Below are 24,331 nucleotides of genomic sequence, written 5' to 3' on the forward strand. Positions count from 1 at the left end.
GGCTGCTGGAGCGTGTGCATGCGTGATAATGTGGACTGGACATCGAGTGACGCGTCGATCACGACTCTAGATGAGAACAGTCAAATATTGTTGCTGTGAAATTAATGAAAGGCATAATTTAGTGCAGAGTTAAGTTAAACAAACAGGTGACATAGGAGGATGAAGGTCTGCAGAAGTTTGTGATGACTCCAGCATTCGGACAAACGCAGCGTCTTCTGATCGGACCTCTTCCACATAAATATTAACCACCACTTCTCGGGGCAGAATAACATAATGTCGTGGTGGGGGGGGTGAAGGCGCGTATGCCTAGTGTTCCTCTCACCTCATATAGATGGATGAAGCTGTTCCATATGGATGACACTCATATGTGACGGGTCCGGGTGCATCAGAATGTAAATGTAAGCAGCCGTTTGTGTGTGTGTCAGCAGCTTCACCAGCACCAAGGAAAATGTTTTTGTGGTTGTGTGCAGTTCTGCCCTCTACGAGCGCACTAACTGCTACGATCTCCACAGATTCATCAAGCAGTTTGAGGAAATGCAATGCCGATCTGAGAATATAGATATTCTTTATGGTATTTATGTTGTTGTTGTTACTTTTTGAGTTTGTCTTATTGTTGTTGAGGCTAAAATCTTTTGTTTGAACCTTTTCTCTTATCACTAAACACAGATCTGATGTGAGTTTGGATTCTGTGTAAAACTAATCAGGGTTTGTTCTCTATGCAGACCCTCGCCGCTCTCATGAATAGAATAGAATCCTCGCTTCTGAAGATGGACGGTAGTAATGTTCCACAATAGGCTTCGTTTTAACCGATAGCGGCGCTGCTCTTTTTAAAGTCTTTATCTTGAACATACCAGTCGTTCTTCCTGTCGATGATCACGTCCGTCCACTCATCACGCGTCCTGCAAAGCTTTCCCTGTGGCTGTTCTTGACACAGCGGATCGTTGTTCAGTGTTTTTTTTATTATTACCCTCTCCATCACTATTCAATAAACATGAGCAACATGTTGCTTCTAAGGTTAATTAAAAGCGCGTTTTACTTCCTCGAGGACAGAGAACCACGCGGTGCTTTTGCCCCCAGCATAAGAAGAGGCCAAGGTGAACTGTATTATTTTTCTTTTTGTCCTCAAGATAAGAAGAAATGCATCTCAGGGTGTAGGAAATTGATAGACTTGGGCTGCTGGCGTTTTAATTAATCCTTTTGTGTGTGGCTTGTTGCACGCCTGTACGTCTGCTTTTGGAGGGGATTAAGATGACCCACGATAGGAGGAACGATACCAAGGTGAAGGAGAACTCTTACGCGTGGATGTTGGAGGTCCGTTATTCGGCTCTGAGGTGGCATTTTCAGTTCTCGTTGGCATTGTGTCGACCGCGGCTTTTATCAGTCTGCAGCCAGTGATGGAGGCAGAGATGTAAAGGGAGCGCGAGGGTCAGCGGGAAACGATGGGATTTATGTTAACATGTGGGTAGAAAGGACCAGGATTTATTCAGTCCTCTTTGAAGACTGATGCTATTACACTAGATCCCACCTCGACAGCCTTGACTCCCTCGGCTCTGAACCCGCTCCCTGCTCTCTCCCCTCTTTCTGTTTGCCTTTGTCTCTGGCCCTGGCCAGCCTTTAATCCCTGGGGACAAGCTTTTCATTTATTCTAGACCCACACCTTCAATTCCATCTCTCTCAAGTCTTTAAGATTCCTTTTTTTCCTTATCTCTTTCTGATATGAATCAATACTCCGTATGTATGTTTGTGTGTGTGGTTGTCTCTATTTTTCCCCTCACACGCTTTGGTCCTTATAAATAAACGTACAGCACTGCTGAGATGCCGTAGGTTCCTCTGGCAACTACTTCATTATTATGGAAGCACTTGTGCCATCAATCACGGCACTGCCTTTCACCACGCTATACAGGGCATCCAAGGCTAGGCGCATTCAAACAGCCGTCGAACAAGTGTCCAGCTTCCTCTTTTAATTGTAACAGGACTTTGTGCGCCAGCAGTGAGCCGGTTTGGGGTCCACGGGGTTTGCGATAATATAGTTTACAATAAAAGGAAAACAAAAGGCTCGTCAACAATGAGGCCTTTTGTTAAGCAGCAAAGTTCTGCGTCAGCTAATGACCAAGAACTGGTGATTTCCTGCATTACATCCGTCATCAATGTGAGCTGAAGGCATGGATCAGCTGCTCAGTATTGGACTATAAGATCAAAGTATAAGATCGCAACCGTGGTAAAAACTCTTGGCTTCATATTTATCATGACATCCAGTGAGAGGTGCATCCGCGTGATGTCATTGTGCTTCGGCCTAGTTGACCTCTGCTCACCTGTACGTTCAGCTGGTGTGAAGCCAGCGCTGGTTCACACCAGCGTCGCGTGAAGCAGAGTGGAGAAGCAGTCACACTGGGTCTCAGCTCATGAGAAGCAAACCACCCCTGGGCGCTCGCACACCTGCACCAACACGCACGCACGCACACACATTCCTCAGCCAACGCCGCTGTACGTTTGAGCACGGCGAGGCCGAGCGAGTGCTTTTTCTTGTTCGTGCCTCTCGCTTTCAGGCCCAGGGACTTTCTTTGCCTCTCCCCCGTCACACACTCAAGTGCTTCAATTTTCCCCTCGCTTTTAGACTCATATGCAACCAATCAGAGGGCTCCTGCAGGGGCCCGGGGGTCTGTGGAGACCGGGCACTGCTCCGAAGGGGACTCGTGATTGTTAAAATGGTGCAGGCTGAGCCCGACGGCCCAAAGGGTGACGCCGTGTTCACACGGGACGCGTTTTAGGCGCATTTCCCTCTTTTTAGAGCAGGATGATCAGGTTGGAAGCACTGTTGCTTAACTGAATATTTGTCCTCTCCCCGCAGCAAAGAAGACGTGTGCGACCACAGACTTCACCTGCACCAACGGACAGTGCGTGCCGGCTAAGTGGCGCTGCGACGGAGAGCCCGAGTGTCCGGATGGTTCCGACGAGGCTGACGCCATCTGCAGTAAGTCGACATCCAGACGGAGCGGAGGTCGTGACACGTGCAGTTAACAGCTCGGCGTTTAAGAACCTGAAAGGTTTTCTTGTTATTTTTTAACATTTCCCTAATTTGTGTTGAAGCAGTCGGCCTCCACACACGTGCGCTTCACGTCCTTGGGCACAAAGCGCTCTCAAGGCCACTTGTTCTCTGCGTGTCACATTTCGCCGTGCCAGGCCTCTCTTTTGTGGAAAATAGCTTTCAGCCGCGTTCTTTTTGTTGGCTGCGCCATCAGAGCCAGGAAGTCCATAGACGGCTTGAGCAGGGCCACAGAGAGCACTACAGTGGACAAGATGTCTGCTTCTCTCACGCAGTTTTACCCAGTTTTTTGCTCGGGGAAATGAGTTCGACACAAGTGCTCAACCCTGAACTGAGTCCTGATAAATATACGTTGGTGTGTGTAACCAGGCTGTGTAACGTTTCATAAAAATAAAACCTAACAGGATTTTCTTCCTCTACATCTTGTATTAGAAACTATTAATTGGCTTCTGGGAGCAGTTGGTGAAGGTTACTGTAAATGACTGCTCTCACACGAGCCTTTTCAACAAAATGGCTTTCTGAGAGTTTCGGTTAAAGGAGATTCTCATGTCTAGAGTTAATAGTTAATCGACTGGGCGAGAAAAGACTTAAGCCCATAAAATATACATCGCAGAGTTGCATAGGGTGGCCCTAAATGTTTTAGAGAGAGGGGTTGAAGAGAGTGCGGATGCGACGGCCAGGTGTTGTTACTGAGGCCAGGTTCAGGATCATCAAAGAAGGATTCTGAACGAACGAAGTCTGAGTGAGATCAGCGAGGACCTACGTGTACGTCCAAACATGTACAGGCCTCTATATGTCAGCATGTGTACAAAGCCAGGCGGTTAGTATTCATCAGGAGGTGAATCTCTAAGTCATTTCATCAGGTTAGTGGACATGTTGGCTTAGTCTCATTATGTCTGATCAAGGTCAGACGCTGGTTCTCCACATTTCTCAGCCACATTGATCCTCACAGATGTGCATGAGCATGTGCGTGTGTCGTTGTTTGTGGAAACGCACGTGTGTGTGATTTACATTCAAAATGAAAAGGAGAATCACTGAAGCATCATGGGAAGGTTTTCTACCTTTATTCTCACATACTGTATCTCACAGTACCTTGACCCTGTTGTCTGTCCTTAAGCCGCATCCTTCCTCCGTCCTCTAGTCTCTTTTGTGTATGTCCTATACCTGATCTGATCCGAGTTCAGTTTAAGTAATGCCTTTGAATGCATTGATTTGCCTGGGAGGTAATCAATGGGCTGATTCCTGAGACCCCGGTTGACTGCTGATTAACTCTGGACCTCCAGTGATGCTTCTGAAACAACACACACACACGCAGAGTTGCCTGTAATTACACGTCTGCAAATGAATCAGGGCCTAGAAGCGCCTGTGGAGAAAATGCTCAATCAGATGAGTGGTGGTGGATGCATCAACGTGTGTCTGCCCCTCAGTAGCAGTATTGGAGGTACCATAAAATCAATTATTTACTACACAGGTGACGTTAATTTATTAATCAACAAGCAGAGAGCTTCTTGTTTTGCTGCACTGGACACGTTGAACACGTCCCTTTTTAATATTCCAGCACAAACATCAAAATTAGTTTGCACAAAAGTTTCATTCTTTTTTTTAGCTTTTGTTTTTAGTTTTTTGATCATCTGAAGCAACAATAGACAATTTTCATCATGCAGAAGGTCATCATTCTTAATCTATGCATGACACAGTGAAACTCTGGTTTCCTGGGGTCTTGACGGCACCGAGCTGCTTTACTGAGTGGCACCATCCAGGTCCTGCAGTTTGACCATCAGTGCTGATTGGACTGTGCAGCGTTACTCAAACTCCAGCTTTGCACATGCACACTCAGGTCCAGGGTTTAAATCATGGCCATCTTTTTAACCACGTGTCTCTGTTTAGATGAAGGTCAGCAGATGACCTGCCTCATGGCCTGTTGGGCCAACACAACTCTGTACAGTCTCCTACACGTACAAATGAGGCTTCACAAACGAAAAAGAACTGTTCAAAACAGCTTAAGCTTTGTATTTTGTGGAGGATATAGAAGGTATTTTGTATTCATACCACAAAAGTATTTGACTTTTATCACTAACGAAAGTAATCTAATCATTACAGGACTATTCAGGCGTGTTTCAGACTCAGGGGAGTGCAGATAAAGGCTGTGCTGAAAGCCCCTCAACGCACCGTGAAACATCACAGGAGGGAAAAGACAAACACAAATGAGTTCTGAAGTCAAATAATCTGCAGTCTCACATCACAGAAGTGAAGCGCGGCGATAAAGCCCGACTAACAGCGTTAGCATTGTGTTTGCATCCTGCTATTATAATGCACAAGCAGCAGTGTGTGTGTTTGGAGCTTTGATAACAGTACGAGGTGCTGACTTTTCAGTGGAGGGCCTCAAAGTCACATTTACACTCAGAACATGACGGAGTCAAACATGATTAAAGATCACGACTCTGACTTTTCACCGACAGATGCCGACGTGTTCAGGCCGCGTTTACTCGTCTTTCTTTCACCCGCTTGTTCGACGCTGCAGGGCTTTAAAACCGTCGTAATTTCAAACTTTGCTGCTTAGGTTGTTCCATCTGATGAAACTCATTCATCTACACAAACTGTCGAGACAGAGGGAGAGCCTCTCATCACAGCACGATGCCGCTCCCACTCGTAGGAGCCGTGATTTATGGAGCTCATATTTAGTCACAAACTGACTTCTTCAGTTTGGTTTTAATGTGGCGTCACTGAACACAGCGTTTCAACCCAGATGCTGCAGCAGCGGCGGCGGCTGCTGCTTGGCCTGCAAGCGCTCAGCTGTCGTATGATGTACAGTACCTGCCGGTTTTAACAGTTGTGTGCTTTTAATACACGGACGGAGGCTCCAACTATTAGTAGCCATGATGAACACTTATTTTTTATTAACATACGTTTACTGAACAAACATTGAATTCACATTTTAGATAATTTCCCTCAATCAGGAGATCTTACCTTGTTTAAGTGTTAAGGGTTGAAGCCTTTTATCCAAAAATCTGACATTTTCTTTTTTTATGTAGGTATTTGGTTTTCTATTTTAATATTGTGACTGTTTGTTAAACCAGAGTCTGACAAAAGCCCAGTTGGAACTGGGGATGATTTATAGGAAGGTGGTCCCCTAAATGAACTAGATGGAGCTGTGTGAACTGTCTCTCTGAGTGAAAGGGGTTAACCACTAAGTGCATGGTGAACATGAAGGGTTAACGAGGAGAAGAACAGAATTTAAACGTAGTGTTTGTGTGTATTATGGGTTAATACCTTGATATTTAATTGTGCCGGCATTGTAGGAAATCATGACATAAAAAGTATGTCTATATGTCTACTGATCAGTTAATTACATGTTGCAGCTGTTGTATAGTATGAACTGTCTGATCATTACCTCATTCCACTTCCTGTCCGGGCCACAAACCAGAGCAAAAAGTGCAAAGCAGTCACTAATTTCTGTTCCCGCTGACGTCGGTTCCACCTGCCTCGTCGCCTGACGTGGGTTTCTCCTTGTTGCCCGTTCAGCGCCGAGGCAGGAGGTGGAGCTTCTTAATTAATTTGGAATATGAACTGGAAGGGTCCAGTGAGTCGCGTTGTCGGACGGCTTCAATTTCATGCTTCAGGCGGCGGCGGCGGCACCAGAAGTAATTTCCCAGGTGACCTCTCCCTCTCTCCGTCTCAGCCTCCCTTCACCTGGGCCTCTCTCCCACTCGTGGAAAAACACCAGTAACTAATACACATCGAGACAAGGTTCACAAGATACACACTCTCACATTAGTGTGTGCACAGGATCTCCTGTCATCGGTTACTGAAACAAGCATGTGCCTTGTTTAGGGGTTCTGTGTTGTGTAGGAGGTTCTGATGGAGGAGGTTCTGATGGAGGAGGTTCTGATGGAAGAGGCCATGTGGGTTTTCAGGGATTAATCAAGTTTCATTGAACGTGGATTTCAGAAACATGTTGTTATTAATTAAGAATGAGAAAACCATCTAGACATGTTACCAGATATGATTAATTTAATAAATCAAATAGTGGCAAATTGAAACAGCTGTTTTACAGCACATGCGTCGCTGTACAGTCAACGAGGGAAACCACCTACGCAGCAGCTGCCGCCATGTCTTTTGTTTTTTTGTCGATTCCATTCTTCTGTTCAATTAGTGACCCGTGCTCTCGGGTGGTTGCGATTGATTAGTGGTCAATATGTTTTTGCGCTTCAAAGTCGTCCCGTGGAGCGGGAACAGCCTGGTTCCTCCTGCGGGTTTTGGTTTTGCCGTCTTTGTTTGAAATGCATTACCCTTTTTTTCCCTATGTTTCAGTTCAATTTATCTTTATTTTTCATTAAACTGGTTCAGCAGCAAGATACAACTTTTTTTTTTCAAACGCACACTTGAGGGACTCAGAGGCACAGTAGGAAGGAGCTGGTGAACGGCAGCAGATGGAGAACCAAAAAGACAAGAGACGTTTAAGCTGTCGGAGCAGGAAAAGAGCGAATGAGTCGTTCTAAACTTTCCTCGATATCTGGTCCTGGAGCTGCAGCAGTTTTTAACCTGACACGTCGAAGCGGTCGGAATCCTCTGAGCAGAGCTGCAGTGACGGTAGAGGTCAGATCAGACCTTAATCATATGCACCGCGGAAACGAGGAAGAGGCTCCAGCTGTTCTCCTGTCAACAGCACGCACTGGAAATGATAATGCCAGTCCACGTCACACATTAGACGTATTAGAAAAGTTTGTTAAAACCCTGCAGTCGCCTGCGCTCTCCAAATAATTTGGTTGTCTCTTTTAATCTTCACAGCCCTGTTTTTGTATCGCAGCCTTCGAATAAAGTGCCACAGAGGAAATAAGCTCAGAGTTCACCTGTCAAGTTGGGCCACACGCCCCGTGCATCCCAAGGCTCTCGTTCTCCTCCCCCTCCCTCTCGTCCCGCCCCCCCCCCACTGCAATCTCTCATTAGTTGGGCTGTGGCAGCAGCCACAGGCGGTGTTTTTAATGCCCAATGTGTCGTCTGCTAAACAACCATTAAAAGGGGCCTGTTGGAAGAAAGTGGCAATTTCCTATGAGATCGCTGGTGTCGCGCTGTATTTCTTCCCCCCTCGGCACTAAGAGACCCACAGTCGAGACCGCGCTAATAGTTTCACATTTAACAAGCCCCTTCCCTCTCCTTCACGCGGCCCAGAGAGAGAGATAGAACCACAAGGAGAGAGCGGAGGTTTCTTCTTCTTCTTCAGCACCACAGAACATCTAGTAAACATAAAATGTCCTAGCTAAGAATGGTGTTGGTCATTTTGCCTATAGTAGCAAAAATAAAACACTTATTTTTTTATTAACATACGTTTACTGAACAAACATTGAATTCACATTTTAGATAATTTCCTTCAATCAGGAGATCTTACCTTGTTTGAGTGTTAAGGGTTGAAGCCTATTATCAAAAAATCTGACTTTTTCTTTTTTTATGTAGGTATTTGGTTTTCTATTTTAATATTGTGACTGTTTGTTAAACCCGAGTCTGACAAAAGCCCAGTTGGACTGGGGATGATTTATGGGAAGGTGGTCCCCTAAATGAACTAGATGGAGCTGTGTGAACTGTCTGTCTGAGTGAAAGGGGTTAACCACAAAGTGCATGGTGAACATGAAGGGTTAACGAGGAGCAATTTGTGTGACCACAGGCTGACCCTAAAAAGGTATTTATATACAGGTGTAGTTGTTACAGGTCCAGGTTTTCTGATCTTCACCCTGCGTTCATTTGCGTCTCTCCTCGTTATGCTGGCGTCTCACTCTTATCTCTGCACCTGCTCTCTGATCATTTTTTCCTTCTTTCCCATGACTTTGATCATTTCCCTTGTAACAAACTCCTCTCTCCCTCCATCACGGCCGCAGTAATTGGAGATCAGCGTTCCAATGAAAGCCACTAATCAACACTAACCTTCATTTAAAATGTAATCTGATATTAACCACATATGCCCTTTCGGTAAATTGGATTTCACATCTGAAGGACATGGAGGGTAGAGTTGGTGATATAGCAAGATTCAAGGCGAGATTTATCAGGCCGGCCTTGGCGTCAAAGTCCTAACTCCCCCTCATTTCCATGCAGTGCCAGCGGGTCGAGGAGTCTGAAACAAGAGGTTCAAAGAAATTTGTTTAAAGTGACACTGTTATAAAATCCTTATTCTTTTGGAAGCAGAATATATGAAACCTGACACGAGTTCATGTAGAAAATCAGCGAATGCTACGTGCCTCACCAAGACCGAACACTGGGGCCGGACAATTGGACAAAGTGTGAAAACCCAAACGCTCCCTTTTTCTTTTTTTTTTAGCAGATCCGGCAAACATTAAATTTGTTTTGGTCCTGTAAAAACCCACATTATCTCCAGTGGTCGTCCCCATTTTCTGCGTTGGTGAACATCATGCTCCAGTTCTCTGTGCAGCCTGCATTTGCACATACAGTACAGAAGTGCACGTACAATGGGTTAGAGTTCCAGTAGATGCACAAATGGACACTGACTGTGAGCACACATTAGTCAGATGTGAGTTGATTTGGACTGTTTCTAATGACATGTATGTGTTTTGATGAAAGCTCAGCACCTTGTTTTATCTTAACAGCTCATGGAAAACGCTGTAGGACACATTAATTTTTACATTTGTTCAAAGGTACCTTTTGACCTTTCATCTTAATGAGGGATTAATGTCACGCTTTTCAGTAGAAGACAAGGTTGAGACTTTCTAATTGGCAGGTCCCTACATCTCTGGTCTATGAATCATTGATGCGTATGCTCTGACAGAGGCTCCGCGTCTGCTTCAGAAAACTATTTCATTCGTACTGTACCACATGCGGCGCTTTTCCTGTAAAAGATTAACTACAGTGTTCACCCGCTGTAAGCGTCACTTTTCTGAAAAATCGCAGCCATTGAAATTAGAAGTATGTAAATATACACGATTACGATGAAATCCATACGCATATATAATCTTTTTCTTTGTTTTTGTTGTACACTGACACTTCTCTGACTTTCTTTGACTTCACTTTGTACTAATGTTGCACATTGGAGGAGAAAGACAAGAATGGGAGCTGTGCTTTTGCAGTGTCTTCATTTTTAGGCCCTCCGGTCACAAAAAGCCCCAATTTGATCACATTCCGACCCAGTGCCTCTGTCTCTGCCCTTGAGTGCGTCTTTCAGTCTCTAATTGCTTTGATCCCAGTTCGTCCTTCTATTGATAGTCTTCATTGTGTCATCAGTAGTTGACCCCTCATCCTCCTCTTACATCTCGTTCCACTTCCTCTTCTCCATTTTTCCCTCCCCGACTGTCCCATTTAAATGTTTACCCTGAGTTGTTCAATTTTCAGTAATTCAACTGAAAATAACTGTAATAAACCATAATCATAGTAACTGATGCCTCCTGGTATTTATATTATCTAAAATTATTAGCTGCAGCCTTCTAAGACTGTGCTACCAGAAAGGCCCCAGGCAGGGTTGTGTATTGATTTCAGAGATGCCATGGTTCTGTTTTACTACACACACAAAGTAGTCAGGCAGTAAAGTTTACTGTCTTCAAGCAGGCACTCCAATTTATGCCACGCCATCAATGCTGTAACCAGAGTTTAAAGGCAGCTGTTATAGATGCTTTGCTTGTTTGCTTTTAATTGATGTCGATCTCCAGTTCGAAAAGTAACTAAGACACATGCTTGGTGTTTTCCCCTTATTTGTGTTTTTAACATACCGAGCAAGTGCTTCTACAAAAACTGCACAAATGCAGATTATGGCAAGAAACGGAAATCAAGAGAACAAATTATTATATATTCACTGAGAGTTCAAGGTGAGTCAATCCAAAAAAATCTCAGGAATTTTAAATCTGTTTCCAAGTACAGTTGCAAAGACCTTCAGAGGTTATTAGGTTATTAGCTCTAATGAGGAGACCAGGAGCCACAGTAGCCCTGATGCAGAGTATGGCTTAAATCAAATAACCAGCACTGATTTACAGCACCTCAGGTTAAAGCCACATAACTGCTTCTCTGAGCTCCGACATGAGCGGCAGAGATATTAATATTCACCTGTTCAGAAGAGATGGCCTTAGATGTAATGCTTGAACTGTGGTGGAGACAACAAACGGGAGGGATCGTTCGGGAGTTTAGAATGAGTTACTAATACTCAACCAAACTGTTGAAAACCATGTGACTGATCAAAGTGTTGCTGCCCCAAAGAATCCGAAGTTAAAGCTACCCAACCTTTGGAGTGGTGGTGTATATACAGAGCAGTGCCTGGAATTAATGCATTGATAATGTCCCCCCAAGGTGACGAGACATGTTTCTGAGGTGCTTGCATAACATTAAAGCATGCAGCATTATTAATCAGCGCTGTCCTGCTGTGCAGCGCGCCTCTTAGCATTTCAAAACTACTGTGATGTTCAGAGCTAAGTTATTCTGGAGCTCCTCGTCCACCGTTTGCCACATTATCACACACACCTCCGCTTTGACGTTGACGGACGGTCACTTAAGGACACGCGTGCCATAAAGAAGTTGTCTTAGCATTAGCCCGCAGCGCTACGAGCCTTCAGAGTCAACGACCTGGGAGGCTGACGTTGATGCTGTGCAGACGGACAGCGAGCGGCCACGGCGCCGCCATGCTCCTCGATGTGGAGGGAAATTAGGAAGGTAGTTAATCAAAAGTGCATTAGCATACAGCGCCTTCCTCAGTCCACTCCGATACCCCACTCATAATAGACACTTAGGCAGGACTCGTGAGGGGAATAACAAGTCTGTACCACTTGTGGTTGTGGGCTGAACGGAATTAAAGCACATCATTATCATTCTCAAATGTGTCAGAGGAATTTTCTAAACCTAGAACCACCTCCATGTAACAGCCTGTACAAAGTCCACTGCTGGTGTAATAAGCCTCGGCCTGAACCTCCCTGCTTGTCCTGTTATAGCGACGGTACCTGCACTGTTCCCCTCCATTGTCATTCATCCAGTGACCTGTCGCACAATCTACCTGTCATAAAATAATGTTTCCCATTTCAACCCAGTGTCAATATTTAGAGAAATCAGTATGCAAATGGGTGAGAGAGTCAAAGGATGCATCATTGGAGCCATTTACCTCTTGTGTGCGTTTAGTGGAAGCGGAGGGAACGGCTTTAATCGGATTATCCAGCCAACGTATTTGTTTGCTTGCTTCACGCTGATGTGTCTTGGATATATTCAGCAAACCGCTTTCGTTCTGACCCTGTCTTTAGTCCCGTTCGATAATTCATACACCACCTGGGAGCCACTTTTTCACCTGCCACCGAGCAGCTCTACTGGAGCATGGCTAGCAGGAGTTGGGCGCTGGAGGCCCAGTCAGGGAGCAGGCGGGCGGCTGCTAACAGCAGTGTTTGTCTCTGTGCCTCAGGAGTTTTAATAGATCATGAAATATTCAGTCGCTCTAGAGAAGCGTGGACTCAGGTAAATGCTTGAGTGGCAGCTGGGAACAGCATTTATAGCAGTATGTAGTTTTGTGTACAGTATGTGTGAGTGAATGGGGGATGTGTTCTCAGTGTTCTGTACATCTCTATGCATTTGTACACGCTGTAACATGCAGCATTTGTATTTGCGTGTATTTAGTTTTGTTTTTTTTTTGCGAAGCTGCAACATTTATAAAACTTCTTTTGCAGCGAGAGTGACAGTTTGTTATTGCACTTGGCTTTGAATGTGATCATAGTCGGCGATTTCTCTGCAGGTACAAATGTGTTTGCGGCTTCCTTTTGATAAGTCTGTCAGTGGTCCACGGTGCTGTTTGCTCTGCAGACGCCTGTCAGCGTTTAGTGCGACACTGGCCAAATCTGAGCCGCCGTTTAAAGGTCTGGAAAGGTGTTTGGACTGTATTAGCCACACCATCACCATCTGGACTGGTGTCAGACACATAATAATAATAATGAAAAGTTGCTTATTAATTATTCTTTAAATGCTGTATTTGTATTATACTGTATATAAGGATATAACTACTATTATAATATATTAAAAGCTAATTAAGAGCAGCTCAACTTTATATGGTCTCTGGTTATTACTGAAATAGAGCAGTGTTCATCTACTGGACATTATTACCCTCGGGATAAAAATAATCTAATTTTTTCGGACATAATGTCAGTAGAGCTGTCTCTAGCTCATCTGTATTCTGTCGTTTGATTGACAGCTGATCCATCACCCCGCCTCCCCAACTCCCAGGGCTTGAAATGGTCACTCAGAGAAATTACATCCTTTTAACCCAACTGTCAGTCACACGCGAAGCGGACTGAACCCCTGCGGGAGTGTTTTTGCGTGTGGGAGGGTTTTATTAGCCTGATGGACTCACTAACAATAGTCTGTTGTCTCTGCTGACCCACAGAATCACATACAGAACACGCTGCGTGCTCTTTGAATGGGTGGATAATGTGAAACACAGCGCTCGTATTATCTGCATCTTCAAGTATCTTTAAGATGCAAATTTAAACAGGAAAACTTCACACCAACACACAACTACACACACCTCCTATTATAGTATATATTCCCACAAAATGGCTTCATTTTGTGCTTAAAACCTACTTTTCTTTAGTTATTGCACACTGTCCCCTTCCAGTAATAACCAAACTGCTGATATGGTGCTTGCTCGTCCGCTCTCTTAAAGGGAATTTGCAGTGGGCTTTTATACTTGAAGGCCAAGGGAAACCTCATTTGGGAGGAACTCTTTGAAACGGTGCTCACAGGAACCTTATATTCAGCAGGGAGAGAAGTGGCCATCCACACCAGAGGAGAGGAGTCCAAACCTTGAACTGGTCCAGTTCCATAAAAAAAAGAAATATGCAACCACTTCTTACAAAATATGGCAACTGGTCAGTTTGTTCAGGAGAAATGACTTTTTCAGATTCAACTCAAACGAAGGAAATGGGATGGGAACACACACATCCCATAGATACTATTGATCTGTGTCCACAGCACACATGTAACCACAGACACACACACAAACACTGGCTGGTTGCCAGGGAGCTCGCTGCTGGTCAGATATACATAATTGATCGAGTTGAGTTTGACACAAGGCTGTAATGTAATCGGGGGTTAGAGTCCCTGTGGTGCTGGTGTGTGGGAGCTTGTGTGGGGGAGATTAAAGAAGTCAGCGTAGAGGGTAAAAGGAGGCTGGGAGAGGTTTGGTGAAGGAAGGGGCTGTCTCTCTTCCTATACCGACCTCATGGCTTACATGTAGGATCTGTAATGGGCTTTTACCTGTAACTCTATGTACTATCTGTGATGGACCCGTGACCTCTGCAGGATGTACCCTGCTCCTAGGCCAGTGACAGCTGGGACTGGCTCCAGCACACACACAGCCCTTAAGAAAAGCGAGAATGACGATCAGCATCAAGTGAATGGTTTATTCATGAGGCAGAAACTCCAAAATGTTCCAGCGTGGTGATTTTGTCTGTTAATATAATTGTGATGTGAAGGTCTGTCGTGATTTTGACTGTTTGCCACTCGTGGTGCCGTGGCTGAGCCGAGTGCCAGGCTCCATCGCTCCACGTGTTGTTATTATGAGGCGAGCACAGTGTCCTGTCTGTTAGTGGGTGTGTGAGAGGCGAGTTGTGAAGTGCTTTATGAAAGAACTAATGTTTAATTAGTTGAAAAGAAATTAATCAGCACATCAATCAACAGAACAAAGAATCTAGTGAGCCGAACATGGCGCCACGCGGCGCTCATCTTTATTCGTCATGCATTGAGCGTGTTTCATGTGTTGTTTTTCACTGTGTGTGTGTGTGTGTGTGTGTGTATGTGTGTGTGTGTGTGTGTGTGTGTGTGTGTGTGTGTGTGTGTGTGTGTGTGTGTGTGTGTGTGTGTGTGTGTGTGTGTGTGTGTGTGTGTGTGTGTGTGTGTGTGTGTGTGTGTGCGTGCGTTATCCAGGTCCTCCCAGACGACGCCCCTGCCTCTTTGTTCTTCTGTCACTGTGTGTGTAGTTTAATTGCAGACCTTTGAGGGAGAATCGATTTCAGCAACAAGATAACTTAGTTATCAAACTGTTTCATTGACTGACTGTCTCTTCTGTCTCTGTCTTTTCCCCCCTCTCTGTCTCTACTCCCTTTCCGCTTCCTGCCTTCTCCTCTTCCCTTTGTGCCACCTCTTCTCTTCGTCTGCTCTGCGTTTCTTCCCCACCTGCTCTCCTTCACGACAGGCCGCGACACCTGCCCACCAGAGAAATTCGATTGCGGAGGGGCGGTCAGCAAATGCGTTTCGTTGTCATGGCGATGCGATGGAGAGCGGGACTGCGAGAACGGGGCAGATGAGGAGCAGTGCACTGCAGGTACGTTCCTGCAGGGTGGAGGAAGCGTTCACCACACGTTCACCACACGTTCACCCACCGAGGCCAAAGTTGTGCTGACTGTGAGCTATTTACATGGGCCATTAGTGTGCTTTTCTAAGGAAACTATTTGCCAGAAATAATCTGCAACATATGTGAAAATATATTTTTAATATAGACAGAAACAAAAGTTGAACAGGAAACCCAATAAATATAAGCACAGGAAACTCTAAGAAGGTTAGAAGCAGGTTAGGAAGCGATTCCCAAGAGTTAATGTTTCTGGAAATCTAGTATCAAGAAGGTTCTTCTTCAGTTCATTATTTTAGGTCTTTGGGTTAGAGTCGCCTCAGGGTCTAAAAACAAATCACAGAACAATGTCTAAATTGAGACTGTTGGCATTTTCTAACCATCAGATGTATTTTTAACAAAACACTGTCACTGACAAGTGAACAGTTCCATCTCCTCATTTGTTCATGTATATATTCTGTTTTATGCTTCTAGACATGTCAGACGCGATCCCGTTTCTCCTCCCCACACACTTGTACGCATGTGTTGCTTTTACTTGATAAGCTGGAAAAGGAGAAAAGCAGGTCAATCTGCAAACTTGGAGAATTTTGCCCACGGTGTTTAAAAAAAGGAAAAGGAGGCAGCCAGTGTGGCACATCTGTATCCATGACGCTGACATACTGTAGTCGAGCGGCTGCTGGGGGACGTTCCTACCGTCTCACATGTAGTATGTTAGTCCCGTGTTCCCCCGTGCTCTCACGCGACATGTTCACTAGCTTTTTTCTGTCTTTATCAAATTCCACTTTGTTGTATACATGTATTTATACTCATCCTGTACCACCTCACAGCTGCTGTATAAGCTGTAAAAGGGACATTGATTTCCATCAGGGCAAACATCTGGCTTACAGCATTATTGATTTTAAACCTGCACCAGACGCACACAAATGCACACACAGCAGTTTTTCATATAGATTATACATAATATTAATCCTTTGAGAGGAAAGAGATTAAAGACCAGTAAAGGTACATGTAGATACATCATCTTTATATCTATCATTTCCGTTTGTTACTTTTTTAATCTTCATGTCTTTCATTCAGTTTTGCACGGCTGTGTCAAAAACAATTATTTTTATCTAAATTAAAAGAAATTCTTTGTAGATAGTAGCACAAAACGAAATAGTAATTCACCGCGTCATTAACCTGTCAGAAATGCTGACCGTGCGTTCCCGGCACGATCATGCTGTTGAAGTTTTTCCTTGAAGAACTCCAGTTTTGCTTATGTAAACGCTTTAATCAGATGGTTTATTTACCCTACGCAGCTGATGCAAACTCAGGAAATCCATCACATTCTTATTAGATTCAAAAAGTTTAAATTCCTCTGAAAAGTGTTAGAGAAATTGCTTCTGTCATTACGTCTTCTAATCCATTCTGGCTCCATCCACTTGTTTGTCTCCACTACTGCAAAAGCTAATTCATCTCCTCTGCTCTCGTGGTTGCTGGACTGCAGGCTGCTCTACACAGTGATGACATTAGGGAATTCATGGCTGTGACCTAATGAAAGTAGCAGGCGCTGTTGATTCAGTCCTGTGAGCTGAGCCTGCACAGGTCACACAGCCGCTGCTACAGGCGCGCGCTCGCTTTCCTTCCTTCCTCGTTATAGGCACCTACACTTTTAGAGTCTCTCTTAATTACTGCGTATTGACATGTAGGGAAAAGCAGACACCATATGTTCTTTCCATTGCCTTTCATCTGTCTGACCTGTGTGATCCTCTATTCCACGTTGCAGCACAAAGTAAAGTGGTTAATACAGCTGTGAAATATTTCATAGAGGTCTTGATGATAATTGATTTTCTGCCCGATGCTCAGTGTGTATGTGTTCAGATTGTGAGTCTCCTGCAGTTATAATAACCTGTAGAGATCATCTTTTGATCTATCATTTAAAGATGAAACTGGTGGTCATAAATATTAAGCACTTCATCTGACCTGCGTTCTCACATAAAGTGCACTTCAACAGACAATGGCCTCATTAGCATTGCTTTTTGTTTCTCACCAAGCTGGAAGCTACAGTAGATGGAAATATGCTTCAAGACCCATGGTATTGTAGAGAGGTGACGTACAGAGGACAGTGGAGCAGGAGGAGGGTAAACTGGGCCGAGTCTCGCGCTCACATCTGGACCGTAGTGGAGCTTTACATGGATCTGCTTTACAGGTGTGAGGCCGTATTACCGTTCAGACATAGAAACTGAAGGAAGTTGAAAGCCTCCTGTCTCAGTGAAGCAATTAGATTCTCTCCTAATGAGGAACAAACATGATCATGTCCCCAAAAAAAGCATTAATCTCGCATTCTCCTCCGCTCTGACAAGACTTTGCATCTTGTGTTTTTATGAAAGAGGCATGAAGAAAAATCTGTTTGTTTGTGTGGTGGCAAAGAATCTAATCATGCTGTTGCTGTTAGATTCATTTTTCTTCTAAAATGTCTTGTTACACAAATGGGGTGAATGAATAAATGATTGTACATACAAGTAACGCTGCCAAAGTGGCTGTTGGTAACACGGCACCAACATTAATCTGCCCTTTTGTCGCATCCCTCCTTCAAATCCTTCCCACCCGGGTTCTCCACCTCCGTCCGTCCCTCCTGCAGCATCTACAACTGCAGTACAGCTCTCGTTAATTAGCGTGGCTAATTGAGCATATTCCAACATGGATCTGAGAGGCGCTTTATTCCATTCAGAAGAGTTTATGCGTCTTTAATTTATGTTAATGTGGAATTGGCTTTATTTGGGCGCCGCTCGCTGCTTCAGGCTCTGAGTGTGTGTGCGAAATATTGTTTTCCACATTTGGGAAAAGTGTGTGTTTTCATGATGAATGTCCTCATTTTGTGTGCTGAATACTAATTTGGTACGTTGTTATGCCTTAATAGCCTAATTGAAAAGTTTTTCTTACCTGCTCAACAATCAACCTTTAATTTTAATAACAAATTACCCGTCTAAATGAATGAGCAGAGTCTATTGCAGGAGTCATCGCAGTTGACATTCAGGATTTGTGGATTTCCTCTGAATCATGAACGTCTGTTAACACAAATAGTGTGTATCCGGGTTGAGATAATTAAATTGTCCATAGGAACAAAACCCGTGTTTGAGTCATATTGGAGAAACTGCAATATTTTATCACTGAAACTCATATGTGGTCTTATCTCCATACTTTTCCTAACTAATTAATTTCCTGCCACACTGAATCACTCACTGCCTCGCGCTCCCTTTCTAGTACTTTTATCTAAGTGCACTAACTCAATCCTTGTTATTACTTTAGCTCCGTTAATCGTTTAGCTGCTGTAAACCACATTCTGACACGCTATTAGAGATACGGTAATACTTTAATTGTGTAGCAAGCATGCTAATATACTGACCATAAATTAATTGCATTTGCTACTGTACATCAACCAGCTCCTATTTAAAAGATAAGGCTGGTGATTTTCCACATTTTTACAAATCTCATTAAAAGACCAAAACCAAAAAAATGGATGTTTCCTGCCACTATTTACTACAGTATCTGACATAGTCTGTGGAGCCTGGATGGATGTATTGTGCCCACATCTAAGAGAAGGTTTTTAAAATCAGATTTTTTTGCTTCTTTTTAACAAATCTCTCTCAAATGCTCTCTATTAAGATGTAACAAGGAGTATTTACACTCTCTTCAGAAAAGTGCAGATTGATATTTGAGGCATGGCTTGAATCCTTTCTGCTGACTTCTCTGTCCCCTCCTATTCAAACGTGATGGAAGCGTGAATTTGCTGGAGGCTTAAATGAGGGGCTTTCATCTGCCGAGGTGTCAAGGATTTTCTCTCTCTTCGACTGTGCTGGTTAAAATGTTTTTCCCTCCTGCTCCGCTGGCTTCGCTCGCCTCGGTTCTGTTTCAGTTTCGTCTCGGTGCAGCCCGTTCCTCCCTCCACACATCCTTTCATCGCTCTGTGGGCTCAGACGGAGACCCGGGGCAGCGCCGGGCAGTCCGAGGGAAGCGACGGCGGTCTCAGACTCCGGCTCTGGGGACCTGTTGCTCTTTCCATCAGCCTGCGCCGCTACAGGATGTTACATTACAGGAAGCTGGCGCTGGATCGATGCCCGGCAGGGATAAATGTTAGTAGGTGTTTTATAGCAGGGCAATGCAGGTTGGAGACCAGGGAGTCCCTGTGTGCACGTGTGCGTGCTGTGTGCTTACTGACACTGGCGGCAGAAGGCGGCGAGTCAATAAAGAGCTGCAGTTTAATTACTGTAGTGTTTGTGTTTGTGTGTTGAGGCTACAGGCGCGTCCGACCGGGCTTCATCTGCAGCGATGGCAGGTGTCACCTCCATGCAACGCCGTAGTAAAGCCTGCGTTGGTGCTTGTTCCACGAGGGGCTCCCGGCTCCACCCGACTCCTCCCGGCGCTTCCCCCCGCCGCGTCTTCCTCCATTTACAATCCTTTCACTGGCTGCGTAGGTGTAATGTAATAGAGCGCCGGCACCAACAGGCTCATCGTGCACCCAGAGACCGTTACTCATGTTCCCCGGTGAGAGCTTTAAGAACATTACTCATTCCAGCTTCACCTCCTGCACGTCTGATCATCATACACACAGACTCTTACTATCACAGGATGACTAGTAGGGAGGTGCAGCACAAATACCCACCTGTTGGGTTACAGTAACTGTATTAATAACACTTTAGCATATACACCCCCATTCCAGTGGTTAGTTTTGATGTATAGTTGCTTTTTTGCCACAGGAGACAGATGTATTGATTTCAGACGTTCGCCGGAGCCAGGAAGCTGCGTTTGCACCAGCCACATGAGCTCAAAGTCTGCATAGGCTCTGATCTCCTGCTATTTTTGTCCACGTGTCTCTCCGTTCCTCTCTGCGTTCATGACAGCGAGCCTCACAGCTTTGCCATAAAAGAGATTTTTTTTTTTTTTTACTTTGCACACACATACTGTAGAATCCTTAGTATGAAATATTTGTCCCACTTACAGTCCTAACAGTGACAGTTCGTCAGACATTGAGTGTGTTGTGTGTAATGGGCTCGGTTCTTCTCACTGTCTTTTAACAGACAGTCAAATATTTGCAACTGGGCTAAATTTGAAACTCCTTTGTAACAGAAGAAGCCTCCAGCAGAACCAGGTTTAGGACGGGCGGCCATCCGCCTCAAGCAGCTGGGCTGAGGAGATGGTACAACAAAGCTTTAAGGAAATGACAACATCTAAAAGCGTGTGTATGTGTGTGTGTGTGTAGACAAGATTGCAGACTGTGGGGCAATGAAGACGCAGCGACCACAATGTACACTTTACCTTTAAATGGCTCAAATCCTACCGAACATGCGGTGTTTTGGCTAATAGCCTTTACAATGTGCAATCTGTCAGTATACGAGGACATTCATCACGCCACACACACACACACACACACACACTGATTGCTCGTGAGACGGTTAATATTCCAGTCTAAGCTGCTGTCAGATGCCGCAGTGATTGAGCTATTGAAATGTCCTCCTCCATTCAAGGTACTGTCTATGTGTGTGCACGGTCCCTCCGCTCCCCACTCATCATGGCGGTAGTTAAGAGAAAGCCTGTCCCTGGTGGATAACAATCGGGTTGCATAGTCGGTTTGTGACGGCGTGGATTTTCTGCCATTCGTCCCAGCTGCCGGTTCCCTCGGACGCGCCAGACTCTATGCAGCGCCACGCTGTAGCGTCTTTATTCTAAGCAGAGTTTATTTAGACCTTATTACTGATAGATAAGCACAGTCCTCAAATTGTTGTTGATCTCATTTGGATTCCTGTAATTTTTGATACTTTAATCTTTTGGTTTGTCCAACAAATTCTATATTTATACATTTAGTGAGGACGCACCTTGAGTTTGCGGCGAAACACCGAACCGAATAGAAGAAAAAGGTGTTTTCCTAAACAAATGTGATCATAGCTCCCGACTATTGAAAATCCCAGACTACATAATTGCTCATCTTTCATCTCTGCAGATGTATTTGCTGCTTCATCATCATCTTTTTAGCCCCTCAGGCGTTTTCTGACTTTCTCACTAAAGCAGAAACACCAAGCTGAAGCTAATCACAACATTTCAGAGACAAACCGAAAGAAATGAGCTGTTCACTGCATCAGCAGGCATCGATTTGAATCCCCGAGGACGTGGCTTTGTTCCATCAAGAGGAGTTAGCGGATTTCACAGAGGAAGATCCCGCATAATGTTACTTAAGTGACATAAGTGTGCTGGTGTAACACAGTGGTGCTGTTGGTAAATGTGCAAAGCATGAAAAGCGGCTTCTACGAGTGAAACCTGGTGCATTTAATTTTTCCAATATCTTCAATGACTCCTCACTAGCAGCTCTGAGCCTGGTAAACCCCACCCGGCCCGACGGTTCTGAAGCCGCCTCCTGTTCCTCAGTCAGTGATGAATCTATTCATCCCCGCTCACTGTGTTTTCCACGAGGAAAAGGGGATCGCTTTTATGTCACAGCACGCTGAGAGGCCGAGGGCCCGGCTGTCCGCTGGTCACGCGGCCGCGTACGTGCATGCGTGGCCGTGCGCGTGCATCACACAGGCTGTCCTCCCCGCATCGACGCTTCAAACAGAGCCAAAGCACTGATAAACACTTGGAGGCCCCGAAGAGCGAGTGCGTGTCAAGTTGTCGCTCGGTCTTCACGCACGCAGACGTGCACCGGCACCCGCCGGGGCCCCCGGCCCTCTCTGCCAAATGCGCCGCATCAGAAGTAGGATGTAAAAGTGCCTCTCCTCTCTCTTGTCCTCCCACTCCTTCCTGAAGCTGCTCGTCGGCGTTAAGACCTCAGCTGCAGCGAGTGGCAGGCTAGCATTTCTGGACCAGTGCAACACACTGATCCTGTTATAGATGTTGAGATGTCAGCGCCTCCGGCTGTCTTCCTGCTTTGATGCTGTGCTGCTTTAATGATATCGGGGGTAATGGTGCCTGATACATAGCAAATGTTACATTAGCTCGGCTCGATACATGCAGATGTGTCTGTGCACGGCGGAGTACAAGGGAATTATGCAAATGTTGTGATTTTATTATGGCACTTTATTAATTGATGTTCCTACTGTAGTGTTTTTTTATGTTACTTCGCTGCCATTTGAAATCCATGTGCAGCTGGAGACTCCTGAGCCCGGTGCCCGTCACGTTGGAGGCACTAGGTATTTATCACTATCGATAAATTATGCCGCTCTGTTGTTTAATGTGGTTTGAGTTTGTATGGTATGAAGTCACTGGACAGGAATTCTCCTCTGATTGCTTTATTATCACCTTTCTGACAGCTTCGAATTACAAGTCGTGTAAGTAGATTTATGTGTACGTAATAAAGAGGCCGGTGATTTGATTTTAATTACTCTTGTGCAGGTTGAGAGGTTCGTTTGATTCGTATTACTGCTCTAATGCGACAGGTGAAGCAGGTGAATCGTGTGAGTAGATGAACATGACTCTGATCAGGCTCTTTTAAAATGCGCTGCTGTCTGTGTCCAGGTTGAATGTGAACGTTTGTGCCTTGTTGGAGCTGCGCCGTGATCCTCAGCTTGTTTGTGGATATGTGCAGTCACAGGTGTTCACGCTCCCACGCGACGGCTCCGTGCTTGGTGTGTTGGTCCAGAGTCTGATCGCATTCAACGGTCCAGTGACTGTTTGTTTGTGTCTTTGGTGTCACCGTTAGATCTGTGTGTGTGTGTGTGTGTGTGTGTGTGTGTGTGTGTGTGTGTGTGTGTGTGTGTGTGTGTGTGTGTGTGTGTGTGTGTGTGTGTGTGTGTGTGTGTGTGTGTGTGTGTGTGTGTGTACTGTAGCTGTTTGTTCACAAATGTTGGATGCAATCGTTTTTAAGAAGACTTTTGCTTGTTCACCTCTTGACCTTAGTTCATAGGACAAAGGTTCTGTTCAAGGTTTGGTTCGCGTAAAGGCTCTGGAATATCTTGTCTGTTTCAACTATAAAGAGACCATTATGTGTGTGTGTGTGTCAGTGTGTGTGTTTTTGCTGCTCGTCCTTCGGATCAAGGTCAATGAGCTGTCTTCTATCTCCCGCCCCATCTATTAGCTGTCCAGTGGTGGGTCTGAGGTTAGATGGATAGAGAGCATTGACCCGCCGTTAAGCTCAACCTACAGGTGGGAAGATTACTGTCCAGATGTAATCAGTCTTTAATTAACAGTCAGGGCTCCACCTCCACATTATCAGATTCTTCTCAAGTCTTGTTTTCTAAAACTTTCCACTACTAAACCCCTCTGGAGGTGTCAATTAGTAGATTTTCTTGGAGCTTATAAAAACCTTGTACAACCTTGTTGTAGAAACATAGTGCTACTATGATGTTTTACTGAAATCTTATCTTGCTGCAGTTCCCCTCACATCTGACATCTGACCATTCACTCTCCTTTTTGTGGAATAATATGTTGGCTATAAGTCAAGCTAAAGGCAGGCATTTACAAGACAGAAATGAACTGCAAACCACCTGCCTGTACAGGAACCACACTGTTTACAGCAAACTGCTTCTCGCGTAGCTCGGTTCCTCCAGAGAGAACCCGACGACAAGCTTCTTATCCCAGTTTTGCTGTTTATAGCCAGCACATCTGACAAAACAAGCTCTCCTCTTTAATAAAAGCATCACACGATTGCCCCTCTGGGATGAATCTATATCTGTCATTTTCATGAGCTGCTGTTGTTACAGAAAGTTTATTTTTTTTTATTTTATAATCACTTTATAACTTTGCCCAAGTGTTTGTTTACACGCCTCACACGACCCGTGAACCACCTGAGCTTCTGCAGGGACGGTGCCGACGTTGTTTATGTGTTCATGTTAATTAAATTACTCAGATGTGAGTGGGGATGATTAGCATGCTAGCAGTAATAGCTAGCAGCGAATCCAATGGCCTATTATCATAATGAGTCCCTTTGGCGCACTGTGTGGGTAGGTAAAAGAGAGAGAGTGAAACAGTTCTGTCGGTCGCCCAGAGAGGAGACTTACATCAAAGGACAAGTTTAC

At 44.9% G+C, this 24,331-nt stretch overlaps 1 protein-coding gene across 5 annotated transcripts in view; it reads left to right on the plus strand.

Annotated features, from left to right (window-relative positions):
• lrp8 (low density lipoprotein receptor-related protein 8, apolipoprotein e receptor) overlaps positions 1 to 24,331 on the plus strand; it is a 111,915-nt gene that overhangs the window by 47,258 nt on the left and 40,326 nt on the right. For all 5 annotated transcript variants that reach the window (XM_041070702.2, XM_029149525.3, XM_029149527.3 and 2 more), the window contains exons 3-4: positions 2,849 to 2,971; positions 15,195 to 15,323. In XM_041070702.2, the coding sequence (XP_040926636.1) occupies positions 2,849 to 2,971; positions 15,195 to 15,323 (252 nt within the window). The remainder of the gene's footprint in view (positions 1 to 2,848; positions 2,972 to 15,194; positions 15,324 to 24,331) is intronic.

Source organism: Betta splendens, chromosome 4 (genome assembly GCF_900634795.4).
Source record: "Betta splendens chromosome 4, fBetSpl5.4, whole genome shotgun sequence".
Taxonomy (NCBI): domain Eukaryota; kingdom Metazoa; phylum Chordata; class Actinopteri; order Anabantiformes; family Osphronemidae; genus Betta; species Betta splendens.